The sequence below is a fragment of the Babylonia areolata genome, chromosome 6 (assembly GCF_041734735.1).
Source record: "Babylonia areolata isolate BAREFJ2019XMU chromosome 6, ASM4173473v1, whole genome shotgun sequence".
Taxonomy (NCBI): domain Eukaryota; kingdom Metazoa; phylum Mollusca; class Gastropoda; order Neogastropoda; family Buccinidae; genus Babylonia; species Babylonia areolata.
The window spans coordinates 21298596-21316354 of NC_134881.1; the positions used below are offsets into that span (position 1 = coordinate 21298596).

A 17759-nucleotide genomic window follows, 5' to 3' on the forward strand; every position below is an offset into this window, starting at 1 on the left:
CTCTCTACATATATATATATTATATATATATATATATATATATATATATTCTTTCTCTCTCTCTCTCTGTGTGTGTGTGTGTGTGTGTGAAATGAAGGACCAGAATTTAAGTGTGTAAATTTGCATAAAAGCAATTGTAAGTAACTGCTGACATTCAATAATTCATTTAACATATTGTTGCTATTGTTTTCATCCAGATTTTGGCTCTGCAACGTTGGATGGCAAATTCCCAAATAGTGATATCGATACAGACTGGGGTATTCGTGCTTCTATGCGTCTGGGTATACTTTACTCGCTTTCTCTAACTTTGCTTTCTCAAATGAAAAGTACGACAATAAAATATATACAGAAAATACATCGAGTCCCACATAATCACCCGCCTTGGGCACACTCCACCAGGCGGGCCTCAACAGCCTTCGACCCCCTTCTCACCCCCCACCGCACCCCCCTCTTTTCTAACCACTAAATGCTCTTCCTTTTCCCTTCCCATCCTTTTTCTCCCCCACCTCTACCCCCCCCCCCTTCTCCACCACCTTCATATTCAAATTGGAAGGTCAGCAGTCATTACTAACTATTAATTACCATTCTTGATCTTCTTCTACCCCCCCCCCCCCCCCCCCTGAATCTCTACTCACTTCTCTGTTCACCCACGCATCCTTTTACTGATTGATGCTCACAATCTTCTTAAGCTTTTCGTTTTGCTCTGCTGTCATTTCCAACTAACACAGTCCCTGAAGACATACGTATGGTCTGAAACCTTTTATCAAAAGTGAGTCTTATTTTACAGCCCACAGCTGTTTTTTTGTTTTGCTTTTTTGTTTACTCGGATGATTTGTTTTCGTTTCGCGCCCCCACCGCCACCCCTACCCCACCTCCCGAGTTGTCAGAATAACTGGCGGAAAAACGACGAGGAACCGAACTGAAACGATTTGCTGAGGTGCAAGTCTCTTAAACAATAGAAAGTCTGAACACTGATACTTCAGACAGATGGGAAAAAAAGAAGATGAAAATAGAAATAAAAATTATTACAAAACAAAACAAAAAGACATTGAAAACGTCTGAACACCTGCATGGATGAGGCTTTGGGGCTTCATATATATATATATATATATATATGTTATACGAATGTCGGGAAGGTGTTGAGGACTACAAACCTGTCCCAGTCCACAGTCCACCATGTTTTCTTTGCAGGCAGGGTGCACGCAGAAGTCTTCATCTCCTCCACCTTTGCAGTCTTCTCGAAAATCACACACGAGACTGTAGGACACAAACTGTTCGAAAGCTCCACAAGAGAAGTAGGGCTGCGTCACCCCCGTGGGCAGGTTGCAGTTCGTGTCGTGACCCACCCTGTCCCTTGTGCCTTGCAGACTCAGGCAAAGACTGTCTTGCTCGCAGGCCAGCATTGCGTGAGTCACGTGCTGCAAAGGACACACGATGAGAGGGACACGTGACCCGATGGTATTTTGGGGCACGGGAAGCTGGACAGGAGTTGTAAAGGTGGACTGGTCAGGAAATTTGCAGAGAAGGGAAGTGTACAGTACTTCATGACAAGGACGTAAGTTGAACGCGACATCCAGCGCTTCCCAATGGAGCATTCCGCAGGGACCACCTTTCCTTTCCGATGTTGCACCAGGTAAAAAGAAAACCACAGAGCCCCGTTTCCAGTGCAGTGTGTTTCTGTACCTAGCACAACAAAGAATATAGGAGGTTAAAATATGGCTAAAGCACCACAAATGAAATTGTCAAGCTCATAGAATCTGCATACTGACATCCAGGAAGAGAGGGAGAGAGAGAGAGAACCCTTTCGAGAATAACTGGTCTTAAACTGTAAACACACATGCGTATGATGAGAGATGAGAGAGTCCATTTTGCTGAGAATTTGTTGCATCAGTACGTCTGTTACCGATCTTGGTCAGATGTATGTTGCGCGCATGAACCTTCAGTGTGTATAACACGGTCAAACCAGTGGGCTTCGTGCGCACTTATAATGTGTGTAAACAGAACAACTTATATAAGTCTATTTAATCAGCCTATTTTGGTTGTCAGTATATGCATTATTTTAGAAATACAGTTTAGTACACGAGCAGCGTCTTACAGTTTTCACCAACAAAAATTATAAAGATTGGAAAATCAAATGCTGCTATCAGTTGGTATGCTTCGAATAGACTTCTCGGGGATTATGTCAGTGAAATCTTTGCAAAGGATATATTACCAACCGCTCGGGCAAAAGCTAATGTTTTTATTTAAAGGGCGACGTGGATTTTGCTGAGAGTTATACAAGTGTATAAATGTCGAAGATTGTTAACAAATGATGCACTGCTTTGTCAAATGAAAGATTGTGTACTTGGCTGGAAGGCAACGAAAAACAACTGGCAGTCATGCTGGATTCAAATGTGGACATTACACAACGGACTATAATTGAAACAACACACTGGTATTCAAAAATATTTGCATAAAAAGGGGGGTAAACTCGATCAACAGCTTCGGCTCCGTCAACCGAAATATGGTGTTGAGGATTCTTAGCAGTGCTTTTACGTCTTCTGTTGGCTGTATACAAAAAGGAGATATAATCGTGTGTTCTAGTTAACTATGATCATACAGACTTTCTTCATTGCCCTAAAGGCCTGCATCAGGGCTTCTTTTTTTTTTTTTTAAATTGTACATTATTTCATGCTATAATGAATCAACCATCACCATGTTTTGACAGACAGGGGAAACGTAACGTCAAGCTTCTCGATGAAGCAAGTAAAATAAACATCCCCAAAATCAGGATTTAAACTTTGTTGTTGTTAACTCAAGGGGCTGCCAAGGAGACGCATTTCTTGGTATTGTTCAAGAAAAAGACTTTCAGAAGTGTTTCGCCGTGAGTGGATGACAAGCGTCAAACTGGAGTGAAAGATTCAGTTTACATGTGGCTTTTTAATTTTTCAATTATTCCAGGAATGTACTTAATACTGTAAGAAGTCACCAAAAAAAACACCGATTGATTGATTGATATGAATACTTACATAGCGCCTGTCCTCGGTCGCAGTCCAAACTTTAAGCGCTTTACAAACACGGGGTTATTTGCGCAACAGACTTCCTACCTGGGTAGAGCCGACTGACGGCTGCCACTGGGCGCTCATCATTCGTTTCCTGTTTCATTTAATCAGTTTTCAGGCACGCACACATACACACTCAGACAGACTTAACATTTTTTACGTGTATGACCGTTTTTGTTTACTTACCCCGCCATGTAGGCAGCCATACTCCGTTTTCGGGAGTGTGCATGCTGGGTATGATCTTGTTTCCATAACCCACCGAACGCTGACATGGATTACAGGATCTATAACGTGCGTATTTTATCTGCCGGCGTATACACACGAAGGGGGCTCACGCACTAGCAGGTCTGCACATACGTTGACATGGGAGATCGGGAAAATCTCCACCCTTTACCCACCAGGCGCCGTCACCGAGATTCGAACCCGGGACCCTCAGATTGAAAGTCCAACGCTATAACCATTCGGCTATTGCGCCCGTCACCGGCACTTCATGAGTGCATAAATACTTTCCTCAAACGAGAATCTAAATGTCAATTATTCATTGATTTTAAAGTTTTGTCACGTTCGAGATGGATACTTTTGATTCCGTACTAGATTAAACAGTTTTACCCGGCTATAAAATGCTGTTTACACTAAGCAAGCGCTTTAGTTTTAAAAATAGCGATAAACAGTAATGATAGTAATAATATAATTATAGTAGTTATTTGGCGCACTCACCAAATAATGGGCTCTAAGCGCCTCACGTGAAAAAATACATAATACACTGGTGCATAATAACATACCCTTGCGCATGAAAAAACAGCACATAGATGTATATATTTAAACTGACAGTAGTACAAATTGCAGATATGAACTCTCTCTCTCTCTCTCTCTCTCTCTCTCTCTCTGTCTGTCTGTCTCCCCCCCCCCCCCCCACACACACACAAAGACAAAAAATGCCACACACACGCTCGCACGCGCGCGCGTACAGTCAGACACACACACACACACACACACACACACACACACACACACACACACACACAGAGCAGTAGTTATCAAGCATCACATGATGTTCTGAGATGAGAGTCGTTTGCCGTGTCGAGTGAGCGTTAGACCAATCCAAAAACTGTTCTTGGCAGTGCGTTTGATGAGTCTGGTGATGTCGTCCATCTCTCGCTGATCCTCCAGACTGGCGAGGAAGGCGCCGTGTTCTCGGCAGTCGGTGTCAGCTTCTGTCCAGGTTCTGCGCTCACTGGTCCATTTGTAGAGATAGCATCTCCCTCCGGCTTCTATCTGAGAGAGAGAGAGGTAACTCGAACATTTTAATGACTTGGCCATTTGGGCCAAAAGAGGGGTTAAGCAATTCATGGAAAGTACAGATCATTTCATTCACATTAGTATCAGCAACATACGTTGGAACGCGTGCGCGCGCGCCCACACACATATACACTACATGGACATCAACATCATGTCATTTGTCTTAAACATGATTTAAAATTGGCATTGGCATTACTATACTTTTAAACAACTATCACGCCAAACACACACACTCACACACACACACACACACACACACACACACACACACACACACACACACACAGAGCTATGAGCTAGCTGATAACAAAAATTATATATGTGGAAATTGACAGAGAAAATATCATATTGGACAGACCTATGTCTCAAGAAGAAGTAATTCTTGCTATTAGGAAACTAAAAAAAAGGGTAAGTCTGCTGGTCCAGATGGGAAGATTGGTGAGGTGTTTTTTGTTTGTTTTGTTTTGTTTTTTGTTTTTTGTTTTGTTTTGTTTTTTTTGTTTGTTTTTCAAAAATGGAGGGGAAAGTACTGTCAGCGTTTTAGTAAAACTTTTTAATTTTTTGTTTGATACTTGCGTTTATCCAAACAACCGGGCAGAATCCATAAGGTTCCCATTGTTTAAGAAAGGTGATATTAATCATGTAAATAATTATAGAGGTATTTATTTTGTGCGATGTAGTTAGTAAATTATATAGTTCCATTATTGATGCTAGACTACGAGAATGGATAATTCAGTCGGAGAACATCAGACAGGATTCAAAAAGGGCTATTCAACTACTCTTATGGCTGCATTACAGAAACAATTTACTAACAATAAAAAAAAATTGTATCTAGCTTTTCCTTTCCATAAAACTTTTATGGCCTATTTTATTTAAGAATGGAATCAGTGGTAATTTGCATCGTTGTGTGAAAAGCATGTATGAAAAGCATGTACAATGAAGGGAAAGCGAGAGTGAGAGCTGGGGCAACATTATCTGATTGTGTTAACTGCATTCGTGGGGTCAAACAAGGGGATGTTTGTAGCCCGGTCTTGTTTTCAATTTTTGTTAACGAACTTGCTTTGGAAATAATGCAGTATGGTCAACTGACATGGAGTTACCTTTGATTTGATTGAATTGTTTGTTCTACTTTTGGCTGATAATATGATTTTGTTATCTACAACAACAGTGGGTGAACAGTTTATATGCTGCAGCAAGTAACCTAACAGTTAAAAGTAAATATGGTTAAAACAAGTAATGTATTCCGTAAGGGATGGTATTTAGCAAGAAACGAAAGATGGCCATACGGAAATGAAAGAATTTTTGTAGTAAATGCATATAAGTATATTGGAATTTATTTCAATTTCGCGGCATGTCAAGATACAGCAAATAAAGCAAAGAAAGCGGTTATTCGGATACATCAGATTTTGTATAAGCTTGATTGTAATTCGTTTGATATTTTTGTCAGGTTATTCGATGCTTAAGTTCAGGCAATGCTGCAGTATGATGCAGAAATATGAGCCTTGGAAAAGAGTTAGCAAACAGAAAAAAAGTACACTTGTTTGCAATGAAACGGTTTTTGAATGTGGACATCCGAACGCCAAATGATCTTGTATGTATGGGGAGAATGATAGAAGACAGGAAGTGGCGAAGGAAGGGGAAGGGGAGAGAAGGCGGCAGGAAAGAGAGACAATAGTGGGGGAAAAAAAGGGGGGGGGGGTGAACATTATAGAGTGAAGGGTTAGGGGGCAGAGAGAGAAGAGTGGTGGAAGAGGGGGAAGGGAAAAAAGATGGAAATTACTTGTAGAGGGTGGGAAAGGAAGGGGAGGGGTAGAATGGTTGAAGCAAGATATTCCGTGTAATTCAATGGGGAATTGAAACACAGACTTGTCGGGCCAAAAAAAAAATTGGAAAAGACTATAAAAAAGGCAAGAAAGAAAGAAGAAAAAAACAACAACTGGAGGTCAGAATAGACAACCATCAGTCGGCTTGTCATTTGTCTTTGGTTTTTGCGAGAAGGCTGCGGCATGGGTTTAGGAATGCATAAAATTGTGGGGGTGATTTAGACTGTGGGGCGAATGCATGTGAGAGTGTGAGTGAGTGTCAGTGTCAACAAGCCAATAAACACACACGCACACCTACACGCAAATACACCCCGCTTCGTTTACTGTCTTGACTATAATTATTTCCCTGGGTTTCGTGACGACAAAGAGGAACGCCTCACTTCAATTTTAACACTATTTCGTATCGGTTTGGCAGATGGATAGAACTGGCTGGTATTGCTCAATGAAACAAAAGTTGACTACAGACAAGGAGTGAAATGACTAAACACACACACACACACACACACACACACACACACACACACACACACAGGGGTGCGGGGGTTGGGGTGTCACCTTATGGACGTACAAGAACACGAACACAGGTTCAACCGAAAACGGTACGAGGGTGTACGCCATTGAACCCCGGGTCTTCTACTAGTTAAACAAATACAGAACACAAGACTAAGACAAATAGACATGGTGGCAATGGAGCACATTAGCTGTCATGATGATGGTTTATATGTCATTGGTACACAATCTGTGTTAATGACGGAGTCTCTCAGCAAAATAGTAAGTAATACAAGTTGTTGTTGCAATATGCTGTCAGCAAAATAGTAAGTAATACAAGTTGTTGCAACATGTCAGAATTATGAGTTCTTAGGATGAGTAAGATTAAGGTAATCAACGTTTTAAACAGTTATGTAATCTGTAGGAATTTGACTTTTAGCTACGCGGCGAATGCACGGAAAATGTAAAATAATCTTCAGCACATGGCTGGCATTGTTCGATGAGTAATACAGTAAAACGTCAGTCATGTTATTTAAAAATCATGACCATAATAGTCATGGGACCTTTAACATTGAACCATTTTATGGCAGGCAGAACTTGCTAGTCTTCCACAGACTGAGAGAGAGAAATATATCATGGGACCTTTAACATTGAACCATTTTATGGCAGGCAGAACTTGCTAGTCTTCCACAGACTGAGAGAGAGAAATATATCATGGGACCTTTAACATTGAACCATTTTATGGCAGGCAGAACTTGCTAGTCTTCCACAGACTGAGAGAGAGAAATATATCATGGGACCTTTAACATTGAACCATTTTATGGCAGGCAGAACTTGCTAGTCTTCCACAGACTTTGAGAGAGAAATATCAGAAACGAAGGAAACAGATATTTTAAACTTGATTATGATTTTACCTGACTGAATGAGAACTGGGTGAATTGGTCGTTTTAACGTTAATTTAGTTGGCCTTTGATTTTGATTTTACCTGACTGAGTGAGAACTGGGTGAATTGGTCGTTTTAACGTTAATTTAGTTGGCCTTTGATTTTGATTTGATTTTACCTGACTGAGTGAGAACTGGGTGAATTGGTCGTTTTAACGTTAATTTAGTTGGCCTTTGATTTTGATTTTACCTGACTGAGTGAGAACTGGGTGAATTGGTCGTTTTAACGTTAATTTAGTTGGCCTTTGATTTTGATTTTACCTGACTGAGTGAGAACTGGGTGAATTGGTCGTTTTAACATTAACTTAGTTGGCCTTTTAAAACATTGATTTGTCTTCTTTTTGACTGGCTGGTGATCAGCCCTGAAATTGGCCCTTCATGGACGACCGGGCTGAAAGCAATGTGTTTGGTTCAGTTTCCCAAGGAGAGGTGCCACATAAATCAGGTAAAAGTATAAAAGAATAGTTTTTATAAAGCAAGTGATCAAAAGCAAGCAACTGATGACAAAAGCAAAGAATCATAGGAAAATAACCTGATATACAGCGCATAGAGCTTCAAGAATATGTGCTATAGCAAGATGTCTCAATAAATGAATAAAATACATTTTGGTAATACATACGATCAGTTGTCCACTGAGTAAACAAGTAAGTGTATAATGAAAAAGCAGAACTTACGAAAAATCACTGGAGAAAAAAGCTACTGATATCCATTGAATCCTACCACACACATATCTTGCCTTCCCTGTTTCTTCTTTTCTGAAATTGTGACTACAGGTAGAGTTAGGCCATGTTCAAATCTCGGCACATAATGCTTGGACCTTACCTTGTTCAGTCCACATTTCTCGGTGGTGTAGGGACACGTGGCCTCGTCTTCAGACTCGGCACACTGGGGTGTCAGATCACAGAGAAAATGCCCAGCGAGGTCAGGCCACAAATGTACTGAGCAGTTCCACTTTGACGGCAAATTCTTTGCTCGCTTAGGCTTCATGTTTTCTTCGTGAAACGAGAACCGTAGTCTGAAGCCAGTTGGCCGAGTCCTTTGGTACACACTGGTAAAGTAGATACTTATATACGTGTCTTGGTTTCTTCTGCCAGTATCTTCCTCGGGAAAGAAAAATGGTTTATAACCACGTACACGCTCCATGCTTTGCACAAGGTTCACTTTTGAGCCACATCGGTCAGAGTAGCCTTCCAAGACGTCTCCACGGCCAATATCCACACCGCCAGGAAAATTGAAGAAAATGACGTGACCAGTGGGTAGGCTGAACATGTCGCAGGTCTTCATGAAATCCGGGTATCTTGTCTGGCCATCCCACCTTGGCGTCTGTAAGTAACCTGTTCGACAAAAGTTCTGTAAATATTTTTCCTTTCTTATGCTAGTCTTTATATGTCTCAAAAGGTAACAGTTAGCGCCTTTTGGTATTCACCCCCCCCTCCCCCAGCCACACCACCTCCGTTGGCATTTACAGACATTTACTTTATATATCCTCACTGACCCGGAACCAACATATATTGAACTCCGAATGGACAGACATGATACTTACAGTCAGTTTACTCACCTGCAGATGAAGACTGATAAGCGAGATCCAACCTTTTATTCTTCCTGGCCAGTGGAGGAGCAGAAAAATGCACGGACAGGTTTGACCTTCCAATTATAAACATCGTCATATGTTTATAAGTCTCTGTGATCAGAAAAGTGTCTGGAAGACTGTATATGAAGGGATAGTCCATATATGAAGTACAGGATGAATGGATTGAACGCTCTGTGGTGAAGTTGATATACTTCGATAGTCTCAAACGCAGATCTGTGCACGTGACTGTTTGAAGACGGACGATTCTGCTGGAAGGTATTTGAAATATTACTTCACATTTCCCTGCTTGGGATTTATCGTGTCTTCTGTACGCAGTGATGTGATCGCCAGTACCGTCGATGGTGATTTGTAGCGCATCTGTGGCTTGGAAACATGAAGTCAAATTGTACATCGTTACGGAAACTGGGGCTCCATTTGTGCCGTTCCTGTCCTCTGTTTTCTTGGTATCGGTCACCTCAGAGTTTAAGACTATTTGTGCATTCAGAACGTTCAAAAGCATCATAATAACGGGACTGTATTCCATGGTACACCAGTTCAAGGACACGCGTTAATTGTTCCGTTTGATATTGATGGATCACTCGCTGAGAATGTTAATGATGTCAATAAACAATGAGGCCAGGAGATAAAATGATTAACAAATAGTTAACAGTGTGGACTCTCTCCATTCACAGTGTACACACAACTTCAAGTCAGTGCTGCTTACGCTACCGTTGATTATGTCGTCGTTCTTTACGAAAAGAGCCGTATCATCGCATCAGATTTCCACACTGTTGATGAAAGAATGTAGAAAAGCAGATGGATGACACGTATTATGTCCCTGTTCCCCCCTGCCATCTCTCTTTCTCGCTGTAATATTACAGTAATATTTTGATTTCATTTTATCACATGACATACTATATTTGTTATTTTCGTCCATTTGCAACTCCATGTGATAACGCTGAAAATCGATGACAGTATTTCGGTACTTATAGAACAGTTAGTGTGTCTGATAACCCTATTCACCCCTGTTCCATATCATTAATAGGTCGTATGTTTTTGTGTTCAATATAAATTCAAAGCACGTGTCATTAATCTTTGCACCGCTCAGCATCAGTTCAGATGGGTTAGGGAAGGAACGAGTGCACCAAAATTAGATAAATATAATGTGACCTCAAAAACTAATCTCCTGTTTATATATCTAGATACTCATTTTGCCACCTGTCAAACAATGTCTTCAAACGAACAAAATTACCCAGTAGCTTTAATTTCTGTTAAGGTTTGGAAAACCAGAATCCTGTGATTCGGATTGCTTCCTCTGTAAATTATGTATGTTACATTTGTTAGGTTTTTTGTTTTGTTGTTGTTTTTTAACCTTACAATAGTTTGAAGCATTTTTTGTGATCTCAAACATCTGTTAATCTCTCAGTTTATCGAACAGTTTTCTGTATTGAAGTTGATGACGACGCTGACAGAAAATCAAAGTAAAATTGTTCAGCTCAAAAGTCCAGTCGTGGGCGTCTGGGAAACAAACAAACACACAAAAAAAGAAAAGAAAAAAGAAACACACACACACACACACACACACACACACACACACACACACACACACACACACACACACACACACACACAAAATAATGGTGGATATTTACAATTATATCACATAAAGTGGATTCAGTATCTAATGAAAATCCGTTACAAAACATCTTGCAGTAAAAGGGCAAGAGATTGTAGCAGTGGCAGTAGTAGAAGTAATTGCCGTGGCGTCCGTCAGTCTGATAAGACAATGCATTTCTGCGTGTTAGTGTCCACACTGTAGATCTCGGACAGTGTTTGCAACGGCTGGACAAGTAGTAGTAGTAATAGTATTGGTAGTAGTAGAAAAACTCACAGTAGTAATAGCCGTGGTGTCCGTCAGTCTGATAAGACAATGCATTTCTGCGTGTTAGTGTCCACACCGTAGAACGCAGTGTTTGCAACGGCTGGACAAGTAGTAGTAGTAATAGTAGTAGTAATAGTAGTGGTAGTAGTAGAAGTACTTACAGTAGTAATAGCCATTGCGTCCGTCAGTCTGGTAAGACAATGTATTTCTGCGTGTTAGTGTCCACACCGTAGAACTCAGTGTTTGCAACGGGTAGACAAGTAGTAGTAGTAATAGTAGTAAAAGTACTAACTGTAGTAATAGCCGTGGCTTCCGTCAATCAGGTGAAACAATGCATTTCTGCCTGACACAGTGTCTGCAACGGCTGGACAGTCCGATTCTGGAATGGTATTCTCATTTGCGGACCTCGCATCTCAAAGTTGAAGAAACTCGATCGGCAGTAGCTTGTGCCATCGACAACCGCCTTTTCTCGACAAGTTTTTTGGTTCACTTCCGGGTTTGCTTTTTTTTTCCAATGAAGAAAGGCAGCGTGAAGCACCCGAAAACGAAAAAAGAATAAAAAAGGAAAGGGAAAAAAGGAAAAGAATAAAGAAAAGAAATGGTAAAAGATATGTGTGCTCTGCGCCGTTGTCTGCATGCAACTGAGGCCCCACCTTTTTTTATATAATTTAAAAGAAAAATTTATAAAGACAAAAACAAAAAAAAAGCTTTCGGGCTCCCCCCCCCCCCCCCCCCTCCCGTTTTGTTTTGGGTTTTGTTGTTGTTGTTGTTTGTGTTTTTTCCCCCACAGACTGTCTCCAGCGAGCGTGATCCCCAGCCGTGCTTTTCCACTTCATGTAAATAACAGCTGCACAAATCGGCTCTTTGGGAATTCGTCCCTCCAGACATGCCCCAGCCGTCTGAAACATCACAGGCAGACATCGGGCATTGAGGTCCTGAGGCTCTGTTCAGTGTCTCAGTGTCTGGAACCTTGTCTCGCCATGGTATTGCCCAGGATCGTAGTCTGAGGCAGCACGCACGCGCGGAAGGAGTTCAGGTCATTCTCCTGTTTGGTATTGGTTAGTATGTTCGCCTTAATGCCGCTGAACAGGAAGAGTGCTGAGTACACCATGCATCGGAACACTTCAGGTGAATGTTTTCTGTAAAGTTCGTCGTTCTGCTACACTCCCGTTGAGCATTCCCCACGGCGCTGGCAGTCTTTAGAATTCTGGAAAGTTCATCTCAGTATATAGGTTGCTGGAGATGGTGGATCCAACGTTGAAGATGTCAACACTCTTATGAGTAGAGCCATCTATGAAGATTTAAGGTGACATTGATATTTTGACCTGTGGATTTACTACAGCAGACCCCTTCGCAAAGTTATCCATCAAGCATTAGGGGGTCTTCATACGCATGTAAGGCAGATGCATCGTCATTGAGAAACAATAAATAAATGCATGATGAGTATGCGGGTGTCTTTGAATTTTTTTGCACTTAGATGTACAGGTGTACACACCCTCTGATGATGTGTCCAAGGTGTAGAGACAACAGCAGTGCATCGTCCTTGGGAAACAATAAATATATGATGAGTATGCGGGTGTCTTTGGATTTGTTCGCACTTAGATGTACAGGTGTACACACCCTCTGATGATGTGTCCAAGGTGTAGAGACAAGAGCAGTGACCAACTTAGGCGCCAGGACGCGCGGCCCTGCTTCACTCCGCTGACAGTGTTGAAGGAATCTGACGTTTCCTCATCGTAGCAAACTGTGCCTTGCATGTTGCCATGATAGGAGGCAGTCAAACTCCGGAGCTGGGGGAGGGGGGGGGGGGGGGGACAGCCGACTTCTTTTTATATATATATATAAATTCATTCATTTGTTTGTTTGTTTCTTCATTTGTTTGTTTGTTTATTTATTTTTTTATTTTTTTATCTATTCATCTTTTTTTCTTAGAAGCTTGAACAATCAGCACAGCGCCTGCTGGCAAGATCGAACGCACGTTATGTATAAGGTGAGATCCACAAATGCTAAGCGTATAGGTTTCCTTTGCCGTCAGGCCATCAAACAAGGTGAAGAAAGCAGATATACTTATTCATTCAGACAGACAGACGCTCCAACACACACACACACACACACACACACACACACACACACACACACACACATACACACACACACGCACACACACACACACGGTGAGAGAGAGAGAGTACTCGCACGTAAATATAGACTGAGCGTGTTGATTTGGCATCGTCACAGCCTCTTGAAATGGCTCAAGGCATTATAATACCAGCGCTTAAGCCAGTCAGAGACACTGTGGCAATTCGTCTGTGGACGAGTTTCAGTTTCATTTGAAAAGGAGGCTTTTAAGCGTGTGGACCGATTCATATACGCCACACCACACCTGCTTTATAACAAACAAACAAAAAAATAGAAGAAGAAAGGGTGACGTGGACACATCGCGCTGGCCAGGCCTTGAGAGCCTAACAAATGTTGCAGGAACAAAATGAGATTTGAATAAAATAAATACACTAAAAAATAAAAAAAAATTGATCAACAAAAACAGGCCTCATTCCCCGAACTCGCGAGCGCGCACACAAATACACACACACGCGCGCGCGCGCGCACGCGCAAGAACAGAGGCAGAGGGTACACAAAAACGAATGTGATGGGAATCCTTTTGGTGGCCTCTTTCAACATGCAGTGGGAGCACGGCAGGGTGATTCTTTGTCCGTAGTGGAGGTCCCTCCCCGAACACAAAAGGTGGCAACCCTTTTTTTTTTTTATCAAGAGAAGCGAAAATATCAAAAACCTTTCGTAACCAAGCGTTGCAGGAAATAGTAACAATCACCACTTAGTGAAACAGATTCACTGTCAGTTTTGGCAGTTTGAAGCAGAAGTAAGCTTTTACACAACACAAGAAAAAACAAACAAACCCATAGTGACGAAAGAGTCAAAACATTCTAGACTGACATGTGATGCCTGCTTAATCATGCACAGGAATTCCAGAAAATAAGTCACAAAGGAGAGCATAACCTCACGAAAGACAATAATTACAGTTTCCCGTGGGTATGACTTTCAAAACGATGTACTTTCCGGGTCTAGCCAGTCACTGTACCAAAACCTTTCGAAGCTTAAATGTTCGACCTCACCAGAACCGTTGTGTCGACAAATGTCTTTGTGCCATTTTATGTTCTTGACATTTTATCTCTTGCCATATATTTCGTCAGATTCTTTCCCCATGGTCCACCACTATACTAGCTTTTATCAAAACTGGACACAAGAACATATTTCAGAGATGCTCGCAAGCTTTTTTGACTCACTTGTGTGAACAAACTTTAACATTGCCATTTTCTTTGAAAATACTTTGTCTGCCAATAACAAATTTGGCTTACACATAATATGAAAAAAAATCTTCACAGTCATACCAGTAACAGGTTATAAGTCTCCCGAATTAAACCGTTTTTCCGATTCATTAACGGTTTGTTTCGCTGAGGTTTGTTCCGAAATCCGGAAATTCTATAAACCGCTTCCCACCGAGTTAGGCCTTTTAGCAGGTAGGTTGTATTCGAAGACATAACCTCGTTTTTCTTCTTCACAATCAAAATGAAAGAAATACAAATTCTGGACAGAATACATATAGTAATACTAACTACACCATTGACGTGTGTACTGCATATAAAGTGGACACTGAATTAACTGGAATGAACATAAAAGAAAAATTGAATCGATCGTTTCTTTCAGCTCGTAGGCCTCGACTGGTTCGTGCAGATCTACAGATCTACTATGTGTTGCTTTGTGCTTGGGATAGCAAAGTCTCCTTTACCGCCGAAATAAAAGAATAATCGAGATATAATAAAAGACACACAAAAAAACCTCATGATTTAAACGGCGTTATTGCGTCCACTACAATCACATCTATTTATCGCACGAAGAAGAAAACGTCAACATTGCTTTTAATATTAAAGTCAGTTAAGGACGTCAGGTGCGCTGCAGCAGTGGGGATTTGTCTGCTTGCTTCGGAACTGAACATGTTTGGTTCGATCCCGCTCGCATACCTCTTTTGTTTTATGTTTTTCTCCCAAGCTTTTATATATATATATATATATGTATATATATATATATATATCATATTTAATACAGAGCACTTTTCAACGATTTTTAAAATATCTTTTTCCCTCATGTTTCCTTAACTGGATAAAGCGCGAAGCACAAGTGTCTTGAAGGCTTTGCCTCTTGTTTTCTTATGTATCATGACCTTGACATTTAATCCACAATATTGACTTTTAAAATGTTTTTGCTTTCGCCACGACTAGCCACTATTACATGTTTGATGAATATCAGATGCAAGATCCAGACTTATTCCTTATTGGTGTTGAGCTTTTTCTGTATGGTTGGCTGAGACTGAATCATTTCATATCTTTATATATATGTATGTGTGTATGTATGTATAGACAGATAGATAGACAGATAGATATTGAAAGAAAAAACAAAACAAACACATCAGTCTGTCAGATATTCCAAATTTTCGAAACGATCACGTTCCTTCTTGAAGGGATAAGTTGTTTACAATGTGTTAATATATATATATATATATATATATATATATATATATATATATATATATATTGTGTGTGTTCTTTTTTTTCTTTTTTCTTTTTTTTTGTTAATTTTTATCTTGTTTCAATCTATTTAATTTTAAAACTGTTTCACGTGTACATGTACATACACACTTTAAGAATTTGGTAGGTTAGGCATACGGACGACAAAAGCTGTGACGATAACAGCGTTTCACCACCCCTTATGGGAAATAATTATGAGAAGCGGGGAGGTTTCTAACATCGAAGAGTTGGATGAAGACAAAGTACACCACATTTCTAACTAGGAAAGCTGTAGGCTGGACCATTCAGACACCCACTGAACATCGGATGGGCTGTCTCTGGGGTGAATTAAATGGAAAAGACTGGTCGTCCCAAGTGAAGCAGATGTTGTGCAGCATATGTGGATTAGTCCGCACACAATTACGCTAAAACTAAGACCTTGGCCTTGAACATTATGACATTGTAGTTTGTGACCAATCACCGTAGGTGGTTTGACGAAGATCAGATTAAAGACACATGCTCTGTTATACCCAGAAGCTTGTCCTGCTGTATCAGGTTTATGATCTGAAATTTGTGTCAACTGTCACTTTGCTAAGTTTATGTATTCTGTCATTTTAACAGCTGAAGTAATGCTAACATTAGATTTTATCATGGAAATACAGACACAAACACACACGCGCGCGCGCATGCACGCACGCACGCACACATACAAACACACACACATACACACACTCAGGGAAGAAAAGAAAGGTTTGTGCACACACTTTGTTTACGCACATGAGTACGATGCATCCTCACGTTTTATTGTGCGTTGCTTAATTATGTTAATATGCCATATTATTTGTCGTATTTGTGATGAAAGTACATTTAATTTAACTTTAGCGAGAACATCTTTACATAAGAACGCAAGCAGTACGAATCGTGAAGGCAACCATGTAGTGGCCTAGGAAATAAGCACGGGAGTGTTAACATTATGACGTAACAACCCCCAACACTTCTCCATCAGACCGCCTTGTGGCACGTGCCTGTCATGTGGTTCTGTTGTCAGAATGCCGCTCTACGAAGTCTTTGGCTGCTTCAACGGGCAACGTTTTTTGTTGTTTTTTCTACGATTCGAAGTCGTTCGAAAATAGCTTCGATTGGAAAAACCTGCAGCTCATTGTTCCCATCTGTGAGCATCTTCGCACAGCGATGCAGTTTCGACATATGTTCACAAAGACCAGGGAATGTGGCGGTTGATTACTTGTAAAACAAAGATGCTCAACTCTTCCCGCCCACGCCCCGACCCCCCGCACCCCCCAACCCCCCTCCAAACAACAACAAAACAAAAAAACCCATCCCAAACCTGGTCTGAGTTTGTAATCTAAATTCTACGTCAAGAAACCCAGGTACACACTATATTAACCTCTTTCTTTCTAAGTAAACTATACAGTCTAAAGGCCTGAGTCTAGCTGGTTAGGCTGAAGCAGCTCGATCTTGCTTCTAGATTGTAGTGTAAGTATTGTCACAGTTTGTCTTAAAATGGCAGCATCTGATAATTATTTGAGACTTTGCTACTTTAGACATTAATTATATACATATATAATTTATAGATGTAGATATACCAGTTCAAATTGTTCCTGTTAATAATGCATTGATTTATAGATAATATCCTCAATATTTACTCTGACATCACATTTGCATGAAGGTACCCTGTTATAGATGAAGTCGTAAGTAATGCCAGAATTTACCAATACAACATTTCTCTATTCCTTCAACAAATGCATTGCTATCGGAAACGCGGTTTGGAGCGACGAAAATTGCAAAAAGTTCGGTTGTTTCACATGCAGATAGAAAATAGATAACACCAAGCCATACGTTACAATATTTCTACTACAACTGAAAATGGGTTCAAAATAGAGGAACATTTGTAGTGTTGGCATTTGCATATGGCCATATACTCATAAACTTCCAGTACCAGATTCCAGTGGGCAATGCTGTATGAAGTTTTGTTTAGTTCTCTGGAGATAGTCTGACGGAACGCTCAGCACGCGAGTCGTGTTCAAGGTTTAGATGCTTGACTACAATCTGTGCTTGGTTTTGCTTTCCAAGTGATGCTTTTTGGGTATATTGCAATGTATCACAGTCATGTTT

The 17759-nt window shown here is 40.7% G+C and overlaps 1 protein-coding gene across 1 annotated transcript in view; it reads right to left on the reverse strand.

Annotated features, from left to right (window-relative positions):
- LOC143283470 (uncharacterized) overlaps positions 1-1595 on the reverse strand; it is an 8169-nt gene extending 6574 nt beyond the window's left edge. Inside the window, exon 1 of the mRNA XM_076589711.1 lies at positions 1155-1595. Within this exon, the coding sequence (XP_076445826.1) occupies positions 1155-1595 (441 nt within the window). The remainder of the gene's footprint in view (positions 1-1154) is intronic.
- Between the last annotated feature and the right edge of the window lie 16164 nt (positions 1596-17759).